We start from the raw sequence: 21573 nt of genomic DNA, 5'->3' as shown, positions 1-21573 counted from the left end.
ATGTCTGTTCTTCTAGATAGATACTATCTAAAAGGATTTTTGGTGTTCAGTGTTGGAGAATTCACAGCTTCTCGAAGTTTTCTCTGCAGTGTCTAATCTGAATCTCTCCTACTGCAATTCTGACTATTATTCATTGTTCAGTTTGACATCTACATGGAAAACATGGAGATTACTGGATTAATTTTACAATAGCCTTCAAATACGAAGGCAGTAGCCCATTCCCCATCTCCCTGTTTCTTTGTCTTGAGAAGCAGCCCTTATTAATGCAGTATTAAATCTGTGCTCAGCTTCATTTCTCTAGTTAGGACTTTTATACCAGTTCTGAGTTGCAGCAATCAAAATTGAATGTATTACTCCATCTCAAGTGGTAAGTAACACCAAGGAGAGCTGAACTGATTTCTGTGTTTTTACGCAGTACTCCCATTTATAAGTTCCAGTGTTGTGCGCACTTTCTTTGCAATTTTATAGCATGGTTGATTTATATTCAGTTTGTGATCAGCCCATGTGCTCATAAGCCACAAATACTTTTCTACAGAAGCATTTCAAAGCCACTTAGTTTCTTCAGTTTGTATTTCTCTTCTCTAAAAGAATCCAAAACTCTGCATTTGCCACTACTGCGATGCTCTACTTATCCCTATTGTTTCCAAAGTAATTCTCAAATCCATCAAGAGAATCTGAATTTCAGTTCAAAAGGTTATAGGTCCCCTGTAGGTTCTGGGTTGCATCTGCCCGGAATGTGTCCATATGAGTATCTTAGGGCACCCTAAGACATCTCAAAAAACAATTGGTTGTCTGTGTGTAGAGTTGTTCTGAGGCTGCCTTAGTCTGTAGGTCCTTAGCTGTGTTTAACCCCCTCTTTAGACATAGGTGATACACATGTGCTGTATACATATAGCTAGCACATATAATTTTGCACTTATCATCTTCGCTGCTCTGAAGTCTGTCTTTTAACAGTTCTGAAATAGGTTTATAACTGGACATTTAACAGGCTAGTCTGTCAAGCCTGGATGATTTGAATGCATTTAAGTAATATTTATTCTTGCTTGTTCAAGGATGAGATCTTACCCTTTTGACTTTTGTTGCTGGTATGCACCATTTTGCTGCTGGTATCCCAGTGCAGCAGATCTGTGGTGAAGATGGATGCAAAAAAGGCAGTATGTCTTTGTCTCCATATCCCTCTGTTTTTACCCCTGTGTTGCACAGTGGACTTTTTCCTTCATCGTCTTGCTCCTAATGTACTTATGGAATTATTTCTTCTGGAGTTTGATGTGTCCCTTGCCAACTGTGTCTAATTTTGGCCCATTATACCGTGTTCTGCTGTGGTATTTTTGCTTAATAGGTTGACCTCATTTCCATTCCCTGCATACTGTGAGATCAACAGTGAGGTCCTAACTAAGACAATGTGGTCTCATTGTACAATCCCCATTATTTCTTTGCAGGAGGCTTTGCACTCTGTGTGGTCAGTATTGTTTATTTAAAGAATAGAGAGGTTTCTTTAACTCCTTTTTCCCTAGCATCATGTTCCTGGAGATTCTCCCAACTAATTCTGCATTTATGAAAGTATGCCTACTTAAAACCTTTTTTTATTATTATTCTGTTGTCATTTCTTCTCCCTTTTTTCCCAAACAAGCTTTTGTCTTTTGTATTACTATCAGTCATATGAATTATCAGATATCCATTTTGCCAATTAAGTCAAAATGTTGTCAACTAAATCTTCCAAGTCCTCCTACGTACCATTTGTAGTTCTTGCATTAGTGTTCAACCATCAAAGACTGAGATAAATGCTCCACTGTCATCACAGTGGCCTCTTCTTTAACTTCTCCTTTTATAAATAAACTTGTTTTAGCAGTGGTCCACAGAACAGTATATTTTATTTATTTTATTTTATTTTATTTTGTTTTGTTTTGTTTTATTTTATTTTATTCTATTTTATTTTATTTTCCCATACTATTGGGCCACATATATGAATAACAGCACACATACAGCTTCACAAGCCTTGAAAAAGTCTCAGGCCTATAGTCAGTGTTTTCCATTAAGATGGTTGATAGCTGTAAATTGTTATTGCTTACATCTGTATTTGGGTGGCTACAGTAATCTGAGCAGGTAGCCTATTTTAAAAAGTGAGGTCATTAAAAGAGAAGGCAGTTCACTCCTGTTACAACATGAATCACCAAGCTCAGTGTTAAGCACAGTGAGACGTGTTTTTTGAGAAGAACACTGTGGCAGGAACGAATAATTAATGCATCAGACTTCATGATCACCAGTAGAAAAGTGGTGGAAATTTATAGGATCAGCAAACATGAATGTGGACACTGTTGGCCTACCCAATATAACAGATGCGTAAGAAAAGCACAAAAATTAGTCACCAAAGTATGTGTTTCAAAGTACTCACTTGGTTTGCTGGTCTGCATTCAGAGGATGTCCAATTGGTAGAAGCTCATACATGTTGGGACATGCATTGTGTTGCTGCAATCTCTTCTAAAGCTTACTATCACTTTTTACTAGATTTGATAGCAATTTGTAATCCTTTGGGGATTTTGTGGAGCAAGATTGCATCTGGTATGCTACAAACATACCTATTGGTGTTCTCTTTAGATTTAGTTTGCAAGGCAGTGTTTCATGCTGACTAGCTTAGGTAGCAAATGTAGAGGCCCTAATTAAGAGTCTGATGTTCTTTATGCTTCCTTTACTTACTTAGTGGGAACAGAGGAACTCTTCCAGAGTGCTGATGCAGGGTACTTAAATTAAGTCTTTATTTCTGTGTACAGACAATTCTGCTTCTTGGAGAGAGTTCCCCTTAATATCAGAGATTTGGGGGCAGGGGGTGGAAAGACAGATACTGGTCGTCTTTGTCACCTGTGAACTTTTACTCTATGATTGTCAAGAGTAAAATGAGCCAGGCCTGGCATGTTTTCTAGTCAACTCTCCAAAGTTTTTGCCTTCAGAAAGTCAGTCACTAAGGTTGCTGCAACTTCAGATGCTACATTTACACTGTATATTCATCACAGGTCAGTTTGATGCTGGTGCACATTACTGGAGAACAGCATTTGGTTTATGTTACAACGCAACAGTGGCGTCTTTCTACATACATAAATAAAATGTAATTTTTCCTCTGTGTGATGTAAATGCTGCTAAATTTTTCATTTTTAATGTTTTGGAGGCTTTAATGCAAAAGAGTCAAAATGTATTTTCTCATACCTTTCATCCTTTGAACATAATTCCTTTCACATACCTTTGGGAAAGTCTGTGAGTTATAGAACTGTTCTTCCTCTGAGGTAAAATATAAAAGCATAAAAGAGAATTAGCAGCAGTTTGTAGAAAGTGTATAATTACTTGAGTGGTACTGAACACTTAATTTGGATGACTCTCTACTTCTCTCCCTGATATTTTGTTTGGTTTTGTATTGTGAGGTATTATTGTCAAATGGCGTTGTATTCACTCATAAGCTTTCATGTAGGAAATAGGTTATACTACACAGGAATTGTATATTGTAGATCATTAGTAGTTTTATAAATACATTAGGAGACTTTTGAATCATTTGAAGGAGAGATAGAAATAATAGATTTGCTAATTCCTTGTCTTCAAACATTCTAGCCAAGAGAAGGTAAACTACAGTACACCCCTGTGCAGTACTTGCTGTATCCCTACTAAACCACCAGTGTGCTACAGCTGAGCTACAAAAATAATTTCTGCCTTATTGTCAGAAGTGAATTTTCAGCGGAACTTGGAGGAAAATAATTGGAGTAGTTGTTCATAGAAAGATTACTCAGTTCCTTTTGATAAAAGCATTTGACATTTGCTTTGTAATGCAAACACATGTTGGATTTTAGCAGATATGTTTTGCAGTTGAGTGTTTTTTTGTTTGCTTTCCATAAAAAGAGGAACTTTTAAAAGCCATTGTGAATTCTGCACAGAAGCATTAATTAGAAAATATAATTCTACCATTGTGTTTAATCAGAAAACAGAAATTTAAAGCTCAACAGAATAAAGCATAAACTTTCCAAGAAATGTGTTTTTGTTCCAGCTCATTAACACACTGTCTCTGTTGGACAGCATTTTTTAAACACCATAAAAATTAATAGTGTATTTAAGAACTGCTTTACTGTCATGTTTCTTCAAATCCTAATTTAGACCCAGTGGTTAATTGTGCCGTCTTTATCGTCAGAGCTTAGAGAAGTAAATACACCCTTTGGCTTCAAAATTTTCAATTTCCACTTTAATTTTTTGTCTTCGGTGAAAATGCGTTCTCTTAGTGAGGCTAGAAAAGAAGATTTCAGTAGAGGTTGCTAGCTAATATTGTAGGAGGAAGACCTCTTAGTCCTTCCAAACTTAACAGAGCAGAAAAAATGTCAGCCTGATTTTATGTGACTAGGGTATTGAGAAAACAACTAAAACATCTTTGTTAGAGTTGCTGTTTCTGGTAGGCTTTTTCAAAACAACTAGATGTAAAATTGCTCATTTTGTGTCTGTTCTAACTTGTTCAAACATTTTTTCCCTGTGTAGAATCAAAACCAGCTAAGCGATTGAACTTCTTCTTAGTTTAGTTTGGGTTGTTTTCCTCATTTGGTAGTGGATCTGTTTTCTGCTTAGTGTTTCAAAATTGACCATGTTGAAAATTTCTGTCTCATTCACATTAGATCTTTGGTGATTATGAGTTCCTTTAGCTTTCTTGTCCTCGCGCTTTTCTCTTTGAGCTTTAACCAACTGAATAAATTCTCCCTGTTCCATTACCAGCATAAGTTTTCTTTGATCTCAAATTTTTGAGCAAGTTTGGCAACGTCACTGAGACTGGCCATCTCTTTATTTCCTGCTTTTTTCCATTGGTATCTCTTCCCCTAAATTAAGAGTATTAAGTCTAGATGATGATGACTACTTTCATGCATCCCTTTCATAGTGTTTTAGCCTGAAATGAATCTTTCATATCATGTTAAAATAAATGGATGCTTCTCCTCTAATTATTTAGTGTGTTTCCATCTTCTGTGTTGTTCTATACTTTTCTGTCTAGGTTTCAGCTGTTCCAGCTACTTTAATTTTCCACGAGTTTATGGAAAATTAAAGGTCCTGTGAATACAGGTCTCAGGAAAGATCCTCCCTCCTCTGCCGCTTCACCAAAGGCAGAGACTATCATCAAGTCAGGAGTGACTTCTTGAGTTTGTACTTCTTACTTTTCTTAACCTAAGCATCTTTAACATTGTATGTTCAATCTTGTCAACGTAGTTCCCTAATACTTGTAAACTGTTACAATTAATACCTAAAGTGCTCAGTGCAATGTGCATCTGTTTTCTGATACAGTCCACAAATGATTTCTTGTTCTACTGCTAGCTGACCTATACTAATTTTTCTTCTTAGATAACCCACTGCAACCTTCTCATTGTCCTTTTCTGCTGTTCTCATTTTGTTCCCTCTCTGCCCCTTGTCTCCCCACCCCCCTTTTTTCTTCCACAGGTACATATTACTTGGTATTTTATGTGGTCCACAAGAACTAATGAACTTTACCTATGACCTTCCTAACATTTGCTTTCTGTTCTGACTTTCCATCCTGTGATTCTCTCTCGAGTGGACTAGTTAACATTTGAATTTGGTTGAACCTCTTTCTAGCATTTAGCTTGGGGTTTGCAGTTTCTTTTTCACACCTTATAAGAAATTGTGCACCCAAAAACTTGGCACTTTTTTCCAAGTATATTAGCAAGTAAAAGATGCAGTAACTTTTCCTACAGAGCTCACTTTTCTCATGTCCTTACAACAACAGGGTTACAACAAAGCTGATACTGTTCTTGTATTCACATGGTAATGTAAATTGGCAGTCTTCATAATGCTCTTGATTTATGCAGCATAGTGAAATAGCTCAATCACACTTGGCTACAGTTTCGTGTTATGTTTAATGCAATCTGAAAGTGGATTGCTGCTGAAAAGTGGCATTCTCTTTACGTCTCTTGTAGTACATTCCAACTTTGCATAAGATCTAATGATCGTATGACCTTAGGATAAGTTGTTCATCTTGCTGATTTAACAGAAAATTATTGTCCACAAATTTCCTATGAGATTTGTTGATCTGGCTGTTGACATAGCCACACTGTTTGCCATCAGCTGAGCAATGGAGTTTCAGGAGGACCATGCCTTTCAGAGACAGCTTGCAGTTAAATAAGGTTAAATGTAATAACAATTTCGTGTCTGAATTACTCTTTCCAGCAAAACACTGTCAGGCTTAGATACAAAATCTTGAATTTGCTGAAGGTAGGAGTAGAACCTATGCTGACATGAGTGGGTGTTTCATCTTCTTTTATGTTGAAACTGAAGGTAGCTTCAGTGCCTTTGTTTGAGGAACAAAGAATTGTTTATTTAGTAACTTGTGATTCTTTTCTTTGTAACTTCCTGTCTTACTTTTTTAGGAAATTGTGTAAATGCTGTCTTCAACCATATACTGGTTTGTGTATTCAGAAGCAAGAGGCACTGGTGTCTAAGAATCTCACTTTAATATATTAATTCTGGAATTTAAATATTTCTGGAAAAGTTCATTTGTGCAGAAAGAAGATAATGGGTCCTACCAGTTTGATTTATACAATAAGTACATGTTCTTTATAGCCTTTGTCTTGTCTTACTGATTTTATTTTCTTGCTGCTTCTGCTGCAGGTTTCACTGTTTCTTTCCAGCTTTTCTCCAGTTTCACCATTAGTCATAGCCTAACTGTAATTAATATGCATGTGTTCTACAATGCACATCACGAAGAGTGTAGAAGCATTATATATCTACCCTACTCCAATGCAAATCCTATGATTTGTTGGCAAAAAAATGCCATATAGCAGGAAATCACAAGCAGCAGTATGTAGGTTCATATCCTGCTGAAGGACCCTGGTACCATGCACATATTGTTCTCTTGTTGTAATAGAATGCCTTTAGCATTGCTTGTTTTTCAGAGCCCATGCTTGTCACTCTAGTTCTCATTTTACTACTTCACATCTTTCTAGTTTACTCCTATGAGGTGATTCTGGGCCAAGATGTCAGCTAGGCAGTGAGTAAGTTAGCAAAGACTGTTCTGAAAGCAGGGCCAGTATTGTCAGTGAAATACAGAGCTCAGCAAGGGAGATAGATAGAGCTAAATATCATTTAATATTACTAACACGTCTGCTTCTTTCTGGCTCCTGTTAGAAGCAAGCACTGAGGATCAGGGGATATTATGTAGTTAAAACATGTGTTAATATGCTGGAAAATGTGCTGGGTTTTATGCTAGATCACAAATGGTGTTGTCAAATATTTATCTCTTAGTTACCTTAAAGGATGTAAAATAATTAGAGTGTTTGTTCTAGCAGTATTACCTCTTCTGCTGCTTCCTCTCTTTCTCTCTTTATTTTTTAGTTTGTTTTTATTGCCTGTTTATTTATCATGCTAGAGGCGATACCCACTGCTAATTTGTTTTATATAATTACATTTTTCATTTACTGGGATTCTTTCAATAGTCAGACATATCCTCACAACCTGCAAATAAACATTAAGTGTTATGGTAAAAGAAAACTCAATAGTTGGATTGCTTTAAAAGTTATTGTAGAAAACGCTGTGATTAAGACTTTTAATGGTGCTTTATCATTGAATGTCTGACAGATGTAGAAGGTAAAAATAATTATAATGTTCTTCCACAGTTTTTACTGTTGATGTCTATAAAATTATGTGTATAGATAGTTTTAGTGCTGAATTTACATCAGTTATTTTGTTAAGGTTACCTGTCATCCACTCTTCTGCCAGTACAGCATATTAGCTAACATGAGTGTTATGTTTGTTTAGAAAGAGCAAAGTTACTGGTTTTATTACATCTAATTAATTTGTTTCGTGCCATGTTCCAGGCAGATGCACAAGTACAATAATGATCTTGATTTTCGATTGCGTACAATAGCTCTAGACATAGGCTCAAGACAGAGGACTGTGATTAAAACACATCAATCAGTTATAAACTGAGTTATCATCAGTGATACTGGTGACTGAAGAGAGCACACTGATGCAGGATTAGCCCACTTGCATGTACAGTAACAACTCTAATGAAAATTCTGTTTTAGTAGTAGTAGTAGGTCATTTCCTTGTTATTCCCACTCACTATCCCTCCCCATTTCCCTTAATTGGAACTCTCGTTTTTTATGTAATCTTAGCTGGCACTATTTCTGACACTATCTTCTGCTTCCATCGGCTTATTTTCTAGATGGGAAGTGATGGAGTTCTGCGCCTCAGTAGTTCCGCTCTAAATAATGAATTCTTCGCATATGCAGCACAAGGGTGGAAACAGCGATTGGCAGAAGGTAACTGTCTACTTGTTCTCAGATTTACCAAAGGTTAATTGTTTTTATGAAGAACGTCCCTGTTTCTACATTTGAGAAACACTTCTAGAATAGAAAGTGTACTACACCAGTAATTCAGCAAAATTGCTGATTCCATTTTGAATTTAGTGTATGGTTTTACAGCTTGCTGTAGCAGCTTGTTTTGACAGTTTAAAAAGAAACAAAGCTTTTTCATCACTGCCAGCCTTGGAAACATAAATGCATGCAAATAAATCCCACCAATATACTTTTGAAATACTGATATTATATAGTAATGTCCTGGGTTCAGCTGTAACAGTTATTTTTTTCCTTCTTAGTAGCTGGTGCAGTGCTGTGTTTTCAGCTTTAGTCTGAGAACAATGCTGATAACACACCGATGTTTTTAGTTGTTGCTAAGTAATGCTTACTCCAATCAAGGACTTTTCAGTTTCAACTTAAACCATGACAAGTAAATTAAATCTTTCTGTCACACTCACGTTTGGTTTTCATTATTTTTATTTGTTGGATGACTATAGCAGAAATCACTGTATGTCTAATGTACTGTATCTGTAATTTGTAATTACCCATAGTAAGCTAATCCTTGACAGCTTTTATTCAATATGTTAGTATTTGTTTTTTAGGTGAATTTACACCAGAAATGCAGCTGCGCATCAGACAAGAGATTGAAAAGGAGAAGAAAACAGAACCGTGGAAAGAAAAATTCTTTGAAAGGTTTTATGGTGAAAAGTAAGTATTGAAGAAAATAAAAGCATTTTTTTATTTTCTTTTAGGAGGAAATGAAAATATAATTCTCTGCTTCACATAGCACGGTCATATGCTGTAAAACTTAATAAAGCAGTTATCAAAGGCAGTCATTGCCCAGTATAAGAAGTTGTGAGTAGAATTATAGCTGTGTGTCTGCACTTGCATTGCAATTGCATTTTTAAAGGTTCATAACTCGCATTTTTAAAGGTTCATAACTCATCCATAAAAATTCATTCCAAGGAGGGCTTAAGGCACAAGGCCCAAGCATGTGAGTATTTTTAATTAGCTTTTAAAAGATGGCATTAGGGCAATTGTCCCCTCCTGTAAAATGGAAATACAGAGTCTATAGTCTAGAAGACCAGTGGAGATATTTCTGTAGTGTGTTTTTATTTTATTTTTTTCTAAGCCATTTACAAAGTTTCTAAAATCAAATAGATTGTTTTATTGTTTTATTTTTGACTGACTCCCTTTGCTGGAGTAGAATATGTGCATAGGAGAAACATTGGCTAGAGACAAATGAAAGTGACAATGACCTGTTTAATTTTAGAAGTGCAATGCAAAGAATAAATAAATACCCTTAACTGACTAAAATAATGGGGTAGTATCACTCCAGGTGCATACCTGGGGTAAGTCAGCACAGTTTCACTGACGATGATACAGAGATGGCATTCTGCACCAGCTGAAGATTCAGTTCTTATATTCAGGGTTTTCTTAAAATCAAAATTTAAGGAGATTCACATCTTGGTTTAAATTCAAGAATCTTCTTTATAAAATTGCTTTAAAAAGTTAATCCATCAATACCTAGAATTACCTGTCTTTTTTTTAATATTAAGTATTTAAAAAATTATTACAAATTATTTTTGTAATATTTGTAATATTAATTATTACAAAGTATAAGCTAATTCTTTAAAAGTTACTGTGTTTTTTGTTTTCTGGTATGTTTTAATGGAATTTATGCATAATACTTAGGAGACAAAACTGCCATGAGAACCATCATCACAAGATGTCTTAGTTTTGTTCATAAATATTTTTTAGCTAAGAAATCCAGGTCACAGGGAACGCTTCCTATAAGTGATTAACTTAAAAATTAAGACATTAGACAAAATGTTTCTGCAGTAACAATGCTACTTCTTACAATCCACTGCCTTGGACCACTGGGAAATGTATTGAAAACAAGGCAGCAAATGAACAGACTTTCTTATAGTCAAGTGCTTAATTTCTTACTTAACAGCTTTGAGACCTCAATGTATGTAGTCCAGGTGTTGATCCCTTTAGTATCAAATATTAATTAGCTTTTTAAATAAGGGATATGGTGGCTTTTCATTATGCATGTCAAGAGAAGAATAAGTTTAGTACCAGCAAAGCATGAGCCCCTCACTCTAGCTGAAGCCTCTTCCTCAGTCACAAATGACTGTCACATGCATGGAGAATGATACTCATAATTTTACCAAGCCAGCAGTCCTGCAGTGCTAGCTGAATGCTGGACACTATAATGGTTGGCAGATAATTACTCAGTCTGCAGTGATACGTGTCATTTGGGTTGATAGGTTCCTGACATCAGCATTGTTATGCAAAATGTCATATTGCACATAATTTCCATTTCGACTACAGTATTGAATCTGATCCCCCCTGCCCTTTCCCCAGCTTGTGTTGTTTCGCTTGCATTCTTCTTCCTGGCTGTTATGTGGTCAGATTCTTCTACTTTGCTGCTTGGCCAGATATAAGTATTTTTTCTCATTTACTGACTGAATGTTAGCTTTTGCTACAGTTTCCACCTTGTTTGAGTTCTCTCACCTTTTTTCACTTTGGTTTTTAAGTTCATTTAAACTTTGTCTCTTTTCAGCTATGTAGATTTGACTGAAGTAGCAGATTTTGAAAGCTTCCCGAGCTATTTCTCCCATGCAATGTCTGCAAAACAGATCTCTCTTGCAGTCTAAATTGCTTACTTTACAGTCAGTGTGGTATTTTTGCTCTGACTTCAGCTAATTTGATCTTTTAATATTCCATATGTAAATTCAAGTTTCACCTTATACTTAGAGAAGGACCATTAATAGATGCAGAATCTTTGTAAACATTTTTACACATTCCCTAGTTCATGGCATTCAAAGGCTTTAGAGTGCTTCTTCCATGCTGGCTCTGTACGCTGTTTCGTGTGTTTGCTCTTATCTGTACCCAGGCTGTTTATGATGGAACTGTCAGTTGTAGTTTACTTCCATCCATTTATGTTCTCTTTCCATTTCCTTATGGTTGTTGTTTTTTCCTCTTTCTGACTTTCTTTAAATAACAAAAACTTCATTCTGCAGTCATTTATCTAGGATCAGCTAATGCAAATTGCCAGAAATCCATTCTTCTGGCTTGTTGCCCTAGGATTGCAAGGGTTATAGTCTGTTGTCTCAATATATAATTTCTTTTCCCAATCTTGAGAGAGTTAAATGTCAGAATAGTACTGCCAGCTCACGAAATCAAAGCTTTAATTTTGGATAGACCTTCTCTAAATTTTATTGCTGATTTAATCCTTCTTTTTTTCATTATTATTTTTCCTGGTGCTACTTTTCGTAGCACTAGAGTATCAGCATCCATATGTCATTGAGTAGCTATTTGGGGTTTTTTGGTTTGACGACTGACTGCCCTTACTGTATCAGCTGAATCCTGTCCTTAGCACTTTCACTGATGGCTCTCTACTTCTGTCCTCATATTTTTGTGCTATTTTGTGAACTTTGGGTATCTTTTTCTCTAAGGAAAAAGACAGATCAGCTGTTCATCTTGCAGTCTGAGATTGCCTTAAACATGCTGATTTTGAGTCTTCTTTGAAAGCCTTTTTCTTCACTGCAGTGTCTTCTTCAAGATAGTAGTATTTCCAATACTTCGAAAAACGATTGAGATTCGATACATGTTCTGCTGGCCTTAATCCTACGTGATCTTATTTTTCTTACACTTCTTCAGTATGTTACTGAAATGTGTGTATTTTTGCAGTGTCTATGTGACACTTGCATTCACCTTTATTCATTATCCCATCCTTCACTTCTTTGCTGATTTTCATTCCAAAAGATATCTATCAGGCAATATCTTTTTGTGATGCAAGCCACCTAGAGAAAATAAACCACTGATTCAGTTTTCAATAATGCAGTGGATTTTTTCCCCCTCATTTTCCTGAGATAACTTTAGCTCATTTACACAAGGAATTATAGAGGAAGGAAGTTACTCACCTATGCCTAGGTAAACTAAACTTTGTGCACCTAAACTTATAACCTAAACTTACACTATATAGGAAACCTATAATCTATATAGAAGAAAGACACATCTTCTGAAATACATTCAATGTAGGAGATGTAAATTTGCTTTTCTGAGCTGCTCTCTAGAGGATCCTTCCTCAGCATATTGATGGCATAGGGAGACTTAGTGCATGTTAAGTGACTAGTAGTAGGTAATGTATTAGTAGTTACCCTAAGAGTGCTTTTTGAGGTACAAATTCCAGGCTGGGTATTTGGGGTTTTTTTCATTTATAGCTATGTCTGTAATGCATCTGTTCAGTATTTTTAAAATGCACAACCACAGGTTTTTATTTGTTAGAAGTTTATTCTGTATTTCCATAAACATGGGCTTTGTGATCTCTGTATCCTCTGGCTGCACATTGACAAGTTATCTTGCTTCTGTAATATCTGAATATCTTTTAAGCTCGCTTATTTCCATATTATTCTTTGTTTTCTGATTAAAATGAGAACAGAGATCAAACTTCTGTTAATTAGATTAGAAGATCCCTAAGACCATGAAATTTCTTTTAAGGTCTCCAACCAAGCTTTTGTGTAAATGTATTATGGAATTGCTGATGCACAAAGTCTGCTTGGAAAATCTTAATAAAGATGCTGAACACCTCTACTCCCATGGTCCTTAAAAGGAAATGAGGATGTCAGAGTACTTGCATTTTTTTTAGTAGCCATTTTTTCAGCCCTTGGCTTTCAGTTTGTTTTGGTGTGCTGTAGGTTTCTTAATTCCACTGAAGTAATAAAACTTTTTTTAAAGTAATATTTTCAGGACCAAAGGTGAGAAAATCTTTAGAAGAGAAGTATGCGTAGAAATAGTTCCTTTGCATTTTATCTCTGAAAATGAATGCACAGATTATAAATATGTGTCAGTTTAGCTTCTTAAGAATGTTAAACTTCCAAATTGTAATGAAATCAAATTAATAGTATCTACATCAATATGTTTATTTAGAAATAGTTTTTATCTTAAATAAAGTATTTAGTTTGCTGAAAGAATGGAGCAAAACCACATAAGCTGTCATCCAAAATGTTTAAAGCCTTATTTTACAACTCTTGTAAAATAAGGCTTAAGTGGAGTTATTTTGATTTTCATAAAAGAATTTTAAATGACTGTCAAATTACAAAACTGAAATGCATGCTTTGCCTTATTAATTTCCGGTGCAGCATTCAAGCCATATTGCTGGCTGAGTTGACCCTTAATGCAGATGTAAGAGGAGAAAAGGGATTTCCTTTAGAACTGTTACTGATGAAGGTAGAGTTGTGCATTTCCCCTGCCATGCATGCTGTAGTAGTACTGCAGTGTTGTTCTGGTATTTGAAAAAATAAAATTAAATATAGTATGAGTGATTAGTGGTGAACCTGTGTAGCTTGCTTTTTTGTTTCATTGAAGTGCCAAATAGTTAAATAATGAATAATAGATTACTTGTTTTTAAAACAATTAAATTTTTTAAAACTGATAAGAAAATCTGGGTAGTCAGGTTTCCAAAATATATAAAATCATGTAGAAATTAGTCAGATGCCACTTAACTATTTTAAACTGGAAAATCTGTCTTTTTGAAATAAAATATGTGGGCAAGAAAGATGATCCCGTTCCTTTATCACGTCTGTGTTGAAAAGACCTTTTTATTTGTGTGTTTTTATTAGACTGGGGTTGTCACGAGGGGAATCAGTGAAACTCACTGCAGTGCAAAACAATGACGAAGATCAAAGCAATTCTTTGTGTGGATCTTCTGGCACACCTGGTCCTTCTAAGCAAGCAACCTCCGAGGACCAAGAAGAGAAAGGTGCTAAAATTCCACCCTTACCAGAGAGAGATTGTTGTCCATCTCTTCCTACTATGGAACAGGGTCCTGCCAAGGACCTAACAGCAGACTCAGAGGATATACTCATACCCGAAGAATCAATCATTCAGGAGGAGATTGCTGAAGAGGTCGAGACAAGTATTTGTGAATGCCAAGAGGAGAACCACAAAACAGAACATGAGTTTTCTGAAGAGTCAGTAAGTCCAGCTGGCACAAGTGAAGATACAGAAGCAGTACCGCTTACAGACAGCACTGAGTCCTGTGTCACGATGAATGAGGTAACTGATACTGTATCTCACATTGAAATTAAAGTGGAGTTGAAGTCAGAATGCCCTCAGGAAGAGATGTCTGTTGTGATAGATCAGCTGGAGGATTGCGTATCACCAGCACAATCAGCTTCATCCACAAACTCTGTCAGTGATACAGCAGAGAAGGACTCTGAGTCTGCAAAAGAGCTAATTGCACCAGAAATGCAAAATGCTGCTCTGGAAGGGTCCTTGTTCACTGGTGGAGGCATTGCAGTGGATATGGAGCTTCAAAGTGACCCTGAGGAACAGTCATCTGAGAATGCCTGTATTTCTGAAACTTCCTTTTCCTCTGGAAGTCCAGAAGGACCCTGTGTTTGTATTGCTTCTCCTGGAGGAGACACTCAGTCGACTTCAGAGGAACCCTGTACTCCAGCATCTCTTGAAACAGCTTGCTCATCCGAAGTGTCCAGTACTGAAAACATTGAAGGTGATATTCAGCAAAAGGCCAGTGATGAAAACTTGCACACACCTCTAATGTCGGAAATCTCTCCAATGTCCACCTCACCTGTAACCTCAGAAGCATCTCTGATGTCAAATCTACCTTTAACATCAGAGGCATCACCAGCTTCTAATTTACCTTTAACATCAGAAACATCTCCTATGTCTGATTTGCCTTTAACATCAGAGACATCTTCAGTGTCTTCTGTTCTTCTAACTTCTGAAACATCCATGGCAAACAGTTTGCCTCTTCCATCAGAGACCTCTCCAGTTTCCAATTCCCCAAGCAATGAAAGACTTATTCTGCAACAAAGGAAATCACCATGTTTGTTAGAAGATTCCCTTCCCACTGTGAAAGAAGAAAGCTCTGCTATTCCTAAGGTGGTTCAAGAAGAGAATCTTGTTCTTCAGCCAAAGCAACTTCAGAGTGTCCCTGAAAATATGAAAGTTGGTCCACTAACAATTATACCTGATACTTCAGTATTGGAAGAGCCCCAAAACAAAACCCTCAGTCATCAGCCATGTAAGTCACATTCCGAAATGGATAAATCCTACATTGCATCCATCTCAGAACACTCTCCTCCAGACATGGTAAAAAATAAAAACCACAGTATTCAACAAAGAGGTGACAAGAAGGGTACACTTTTGCCATCAGAGGTAGCTGTCGAAGGATCAGTTGGCAAAAATATTGAAATGCTTCCATCAAAGCCGCATGATAAACTATATACCTCATCTCTAGAGAAAGCTGTGTTCTCTGAAGTGTGCAGAAGTAAATCTCACAAGCTAACAGGCAGCACCCAAAGCCGTCTGGAGAGTTCACTTTCTTCCAAGTCATTAGAACCCACAAAATCACCTGAAGTGAGGAATGAAAGTAGAGACCCAGAAATCCCAAAGAGGAAAACAGCAGAACAGCACAGTTTTGGAATCTGCAAAGAGAAAAGAGCTAGAATAGATGATGATCAGCCTAACCGTAGTGCTTCATCAACGAGTCCATCAGATAAAGAACAGCCACCCAGGGAAGAACCCCGAGTTCCACCCCTTAAGGTAAAGTAATGAGTAAACAGGCTGGTTTAGAAACTAAAGGTTTATTATTTCCCTCCTCCTGACAGCATGCAGACACAGTGCATGGTATATTTTTTGTGGAGGTGTGAGGGGTGTTACTTCTAATAGTTTCGCTTTACTATTACATTCCTACCATGCCAAATTACTTCTGATATAAATATACCTGTAGTTGTTCCATCAGGGTCTTTGCTACAAAACTGCTTTTGTGTGAGGGAAAGTTTTCCAGGACCTGTGGCTCAATCTAATTCAAGAGCTTCCCCATCATTTACACAGTGCTACTTCTTTTTTTTTTATTGCCCAACTATATTATCCACTTGTTCTCCTGCATATGACTTCTCCAGGAAGCATGAATAATAAATGTTACCATAACCGATACCAAGAAAAACACCAATGCCTTCATCCACCAGGAGAACCTAGAGTCAGAATAGTTGGAGGTCCCTTTTGCAAGCCCAGGGTTTAGGGTAGACTGAAGTAGAAGATTTCACTGTATAATTAATTGGAACCAGAGACCTGGCTGTCAGGGGGAAGTGTCTAATTGATATATCTATACGTATCTTTGTTAATGGCAAAGCAAAAGGTAAAAAAGACACACCAACTAAGCAAACACTTTTATGTGTATCATTCTGCTATGTAAGAAAGTGAATTCCAGTTGAAAGCTTTTTTATGTTTTCCTAACAGAGAGATCTATAGATTTAGTTATATATAGGCTCAGCGTTTTGGCCCTTTTAATTTTGTACATGATGACGTCAGCCAAGGTTTAGATCCAATTTGCTGAACTTAGGCTATTGACTTTGCAATATTACTTCCTGATTATTCAGAAATGCCTTTTTCTGCATTTATTTTCAACTGCTGCAGTCACTGAACATCGTTAATATGGCTGGGAGGGCAAATAGGCTAACTGTTTTAATCGCTAGTGCAGAAGCATATCTCAACTAATTTATTTTTATGAGTGGTGATGCAATTGTAAGTTAGTCCATTCTGAGTTTAGTGATATTCTTTCATATTTGGAAGGTCTCTGACTAGCCTAATAAATTCTAATCACTCTCTAAGTACAAAGGAAAATAGATCACTAGGGAATAAAAAAAGGTCATGACTATAATAATAAAAATAATCAAGCACTTAAAGCTTTAGCAGTTCTGGTCATGCAAAGTGGAAACTGAAAAAGGATGCTACTGAAACAGAAAGCAAAATGTTTTGAAATAATTGTGAGTTTGTGATACTCAAAGTATGTTCCTGTAAATATTAAAAACACAATATGGGCATGAGTGTTTATTTATGAACCAAAAATTTAACTGCTAGAAAAAGTGAAGTAACTAAGCTTTCTTGACCAGCATAGGGTTGTATGGTTATATAAATGGTTATATATTACAGTGTGATCTTAATATTGATTTCCACTGATCTCTCATGGAAAACCAGATGCTGTCAGTCTTGCACAGACTTGAATGTCACCGAAGCCTCCAGCCAGTGAATGAAAATTCTGCAAAATTGGCAAGCATTTTGAAAAATAATTTTGGACAATCAGTTCTAGTATGGCTTTTTGTCTAACAAACGTTTGGCTCTTGGGTTATCTCACCAACAAACCTCTATCCTTTGTAATTAAGAAGAAAAGGAACCCCAGTTGTCCGAAGTCATTCTGCTATACAACTGTCACTTCCAGTCATACTTTATGACTACTTTTTCTTAGTTCTTTTCAGAAGAGAAGTCACAGCATTAACCAAGTCCTGTTACGGTGGCCAGCCAGTAAATATATGTTCCTTTTAAGATTTTTTTTTTCTTTTTTTTTTTTTTGGCCAACCTTTGGGTATTCTGAGAGATCATATGTTATAAAGTAGTCCCAGGACTCTTAAACTCTAATCCTGAAAACAGATATGACTAACTGTAAACATACGAAAAATCCCAGTGATTTTACAGGTTATTATTTTGCATAAAGTTTTAGGTATTTAAAACTTTAATATTTGTATTTTTAATACTTGTAGGTTTAAGGATTTTATTTTTGATATGCAGTAGTATAGGAGGTATCCCAGGGATGTATACTAAAGTAAGTCTCTTAAAATTGTGAGAGAGGAAGGGAAAGGTGCATCCTTTGGTGATTCACTTCTTTTATACCACTACTCTAAAGTGCTCTGTGGTGCAACATGAAAAACAGGCTCAGTGGAGACACTACTACATCCTATCTCAAGGCAAGATTTCTTGTCTGGTGTGTAAGAGAAGGACAGGCAGTTCCTAATGTCTTAATCTTTGGAGACCAAGGAGAAAAAGCTCTACATGGTCTTTATTTTTTCCCACACATTTGCAGCAAATGCATAGTTGTAGGCTTTTTTCCTGTGTCACTGCACTAGGCTTGTTGATCTTCTCAGTTAGATACACTGCATATAAAACAGGTCTGACAAATTACATCAGATAAGCATCATCTTGTCATCCACTTCAATCTTTATTCCTGTGAGAAGGATCAATGTGAGTAGGCTAATACAGATGTCAGTTACTCATGATAGTGGATGATAAAATACTGAAATGTAAATATGATTAAATTTTAGCATTTTTCTGGTCAGCTGCACTGAACAGTAATTCTCTTCATTACATTTCTCTGACCCTATAAGAGACAGAAATTTTAGTAAATCCATGATCTCATTAAAATTATTGGGTTTTTTCTTCCTTTAGATTCAGCTTTCAAAAATTGGACCACCTTTTATCATCAAGAGCCAACCTGTTTCTAAACCAGAACCTCGAGTTTCCCCAAGTACATCGGTCAGCAGCGGGAGAAACACTGGGGCTAGAACTCTTGCAGATATCAAAGCAAGAGCTCAGCAAGCAAGAGCCCAAAGAGAAGCTGCAGCCGCAGCAGCCGTGGCAGCAGCTGCAAGCATAGTCTCTGGAGCAATGGGGACCCCATGCGAAGGCGGGAAGACAAGAACTCTGGCACACATCAAGGAGCAAACAAAGGCCAAGCTATTTGCAAAGCATCAAGCCAGAGCTCATTTACTCCAGACCAATAAAGAATCAAAGTCGCAGTTCAGCTCGAAGGAAAGTACCTCATCTCTGGAGATACCAACGTCGACTGACACAAAGATTGAAGGTTCTACTGGTGTCATTATAGTTAATCCTAACTGCAGGTCCCCTAGCAACAAGTCTGCTCATCACCGTGAGACGACCGCTTTATTGCAGCAGTCACTTAACACAGCTACATTACCAGAAACTGCTACTGAGATACCTGTGCACAGTTCTGATGAAAATATACCTATACCACAATTGTGTGAGAAAATTATTTCATCTACCTCTACTGAAAGTAACAGTGTGCCAGTGCTTTATAATAAAAGTTCAGTCTCTCTGTGCGTTTGCAGCACTGCTATGTCTGGAGCAATTAAAGAACTTTCTTTTGCAAGTTCTGTTGATAAATCCTCTGTTTTAATGTCTGTTGACAGTGCAAACACAGCAGTTTCAGCTTGTAATATAAATATGCTGAAAACTATTCAAGGGACTGATACTCCATGCATAACCGTTGGACCAAAATGTATTGATAACAGTAATGTACCAGTCTCAATAGACAATACAGTCTTATCAAACGCCATTGATGACAAAAGGTTGCCGATACCGAGTAGCAATGCGAATAACGCAGTCTCCAGTCATTACGCCACTGTGCCAGCTTCATCTATTGCAAATAACTTGCCAAATCATCTCCCTGGTAGTTCTGTACTGATTCCTCCAGTGGGGACTACCAGCAGATTTTCTTCTGATAAGATAGCCATAACTGGGTGTAACGAGCAAAGCACTGTCTCCATTCACACTACCGTTAGGTCAGCATTAAGTTCCAGTGAGGCCCTTGCAGTAGCTGATTCTGTTGCAAGACCACCCATTTCAATGTTTACTGGTAACATGGTGACAATAAGCTCTTACGATAATGCTACTAAATTAAATGCTGATCTCTTAGAAAAAAGCTCTGGAGCACGAAACCGAATGGATCTCTCTGGTAAATCTCAGCCAGTGAGCTTTACACAAACTGCCATGAACAGGTCTATACCTTGCAAAGTCATTGTTGACCACACAACAACTCTGAATTCCAGTCTGTCACTTTCTTCTTCTGTTGAAAATGCAGAGAACAGCGTTGACCTGCAGAGCAGACCTGCAAGGACAGAAGCTGCCTTACAAAGTATAGCCTGTCCTCAGGTGTCAGTCATAAGCAGGCCTGAAGTGGTCTCTAATGAAAGCCTTGAGCACAGCTCCAGCTTTATCACCATTACAGCAAAGCAAGACAGCAAGAACTTGCAGGCAGGTTGTTCAAGTCTTCGAGAAGTGCCTCTTGCTCCTCAAGATAAATTAATTGAGGTGGTTACTCCCAGCCAAGGTTTTCCTGAGCAATTAAGAGGTCCTTCAGCATTGAAAAATGAAGCGGATGCTGCCTGTGCCAGTCAGTATAACACTAACAATAGAATTTGTTGGCACGATGAAGAGGCAATGAGTACAGACCAGCCAGTGGTCAGCCACCTTAACCCCGGTAAGCATAAGGAATACTCAGAGCAAAACTGCTTAAAAAATGTCAAAACTGAACCTTCCAGTTACACGCAAATATCAGAACTGCAATCCAGAAGTCTTTTGACGAGCATTGCTGTTCCTGTTAAATCGGAAACTAGTGAGTCTGACAAGTGCTTCAGGATGGACACCGAGGATTTTACAGGACCTGAAATGCCTGCCCAGACTGCAGAAATAGCCACAAGTGTGCAGCCGCCGCAGACCTCGAAGACATCCATTGCGGACTCCATGGAAGACTCCCTGCCCCTGACAACAGAAACCCTAAAGAGAGTTACAAGTGCCGGGAGCTCAAGCTGTCGCTTATCGTCAGTGGAGGCCAACAATCCTTTAGTGACACAGTTACTGCAAGGCAATCTGCCTTTAGAGAAAGTGCTGCCGCAGCCCAGATCAGGAGCCAAACTAGAAATTAACAGGCTTCCCTTGCCTTTGCAAACTACCTCAGTATGTAAAACAGCAGTGTCTGAGAGAAATATTGTTGAACATCCTTCCAACTCTCCTAATCCAGATGGTAAAGGCTTTGCAGCAGGCAGCATAGCCCCACTACAAATCAGAAAGCGTGAAAACCATCCGAAAAAGAGGATGGCCAGGACTGTAGGGGAACATGCTCAAATTAAATGTGAGCCTGGGAAGGTGTCAATGGACACAGATGTTAAAGTGGCTCCTTGTGTAATTAGTTCCAGCATGAATCAGCTAGGGCATGGTCAGCCATTTAAGCAGGAGTGGCTGAACAAACATGCCATTCAGAGCCGAATCGCTCACAGCCCAGAGATCAAGCAGCAGAAGAGGCCGTTGCCTTCATGCAGTTTCCAGCAGAGCCTATTTCACATTGACAAAAATGGCAGCTTTCATGCAGAAGCTAGTACCTCACATAGACAGCATTTTTACCAAATGTCCATGGCTGCGAGAGGCCCCGTTCCTACGGCAGCTTTGTTGCAAACTACTTCAAAAGGCCCACCTGGCTGCAATGCATTTGCTTTTAGCAGACACCTGGAACAGAAGGGCTTGGGAGATGTGAATATTTCTGCAGCAGCTCACCAGCTGAGGCTAGGAAGTGTGTTTTCCCCTAATATTCAAATCAAGGAAGGTGATGACATTGCCAGTGCCTCTCAAACTCTGCAGAGTAAAACATTAGTGC

The 21573-nt window shown here is 37.6% G+C and overlaps 1 protein-coding gene across 1 annotated transcript in view; it reads left to right on the top strand.

The window, feature by feature from the left end:
* The window catches only part of ASXL3 (ASXL transcriptional regulator 3), a 125106-nt gene that overhangs the window by 97886 nt on the left and 5647 nt on the right, over positions 1-21573 (top strand). Inside the window, 4 exon segments of the mRNA XM_030495897.1 lie at positions 8186-8282; positions 8921-9026; positions 13949-15896; positions 18573-21573. Coding sequence (XP_030351757.1) covers positions 8186-8282; positions 8921-9026; positions 13949-15896; positions 18573-21573 — 5152 coding nt within the window.

Source organism: Strigops habroptila, chromosome 1 (assembly GCF_004027225.2).
Source record: "Strigops habroptila isolate Jane chromosome 1, bStrHab1.2.pri, whole genome shotgun sequence".
Taxonomy (NCBI): Eukaryota; Metazoa; Chordata; class Aves; order Psittaciformes; family Psittacidae; genus Strigops; species Strigops habroptila.
This window is presented reverse-complemented; position numbering and strand designations above follow the sequence as displayed.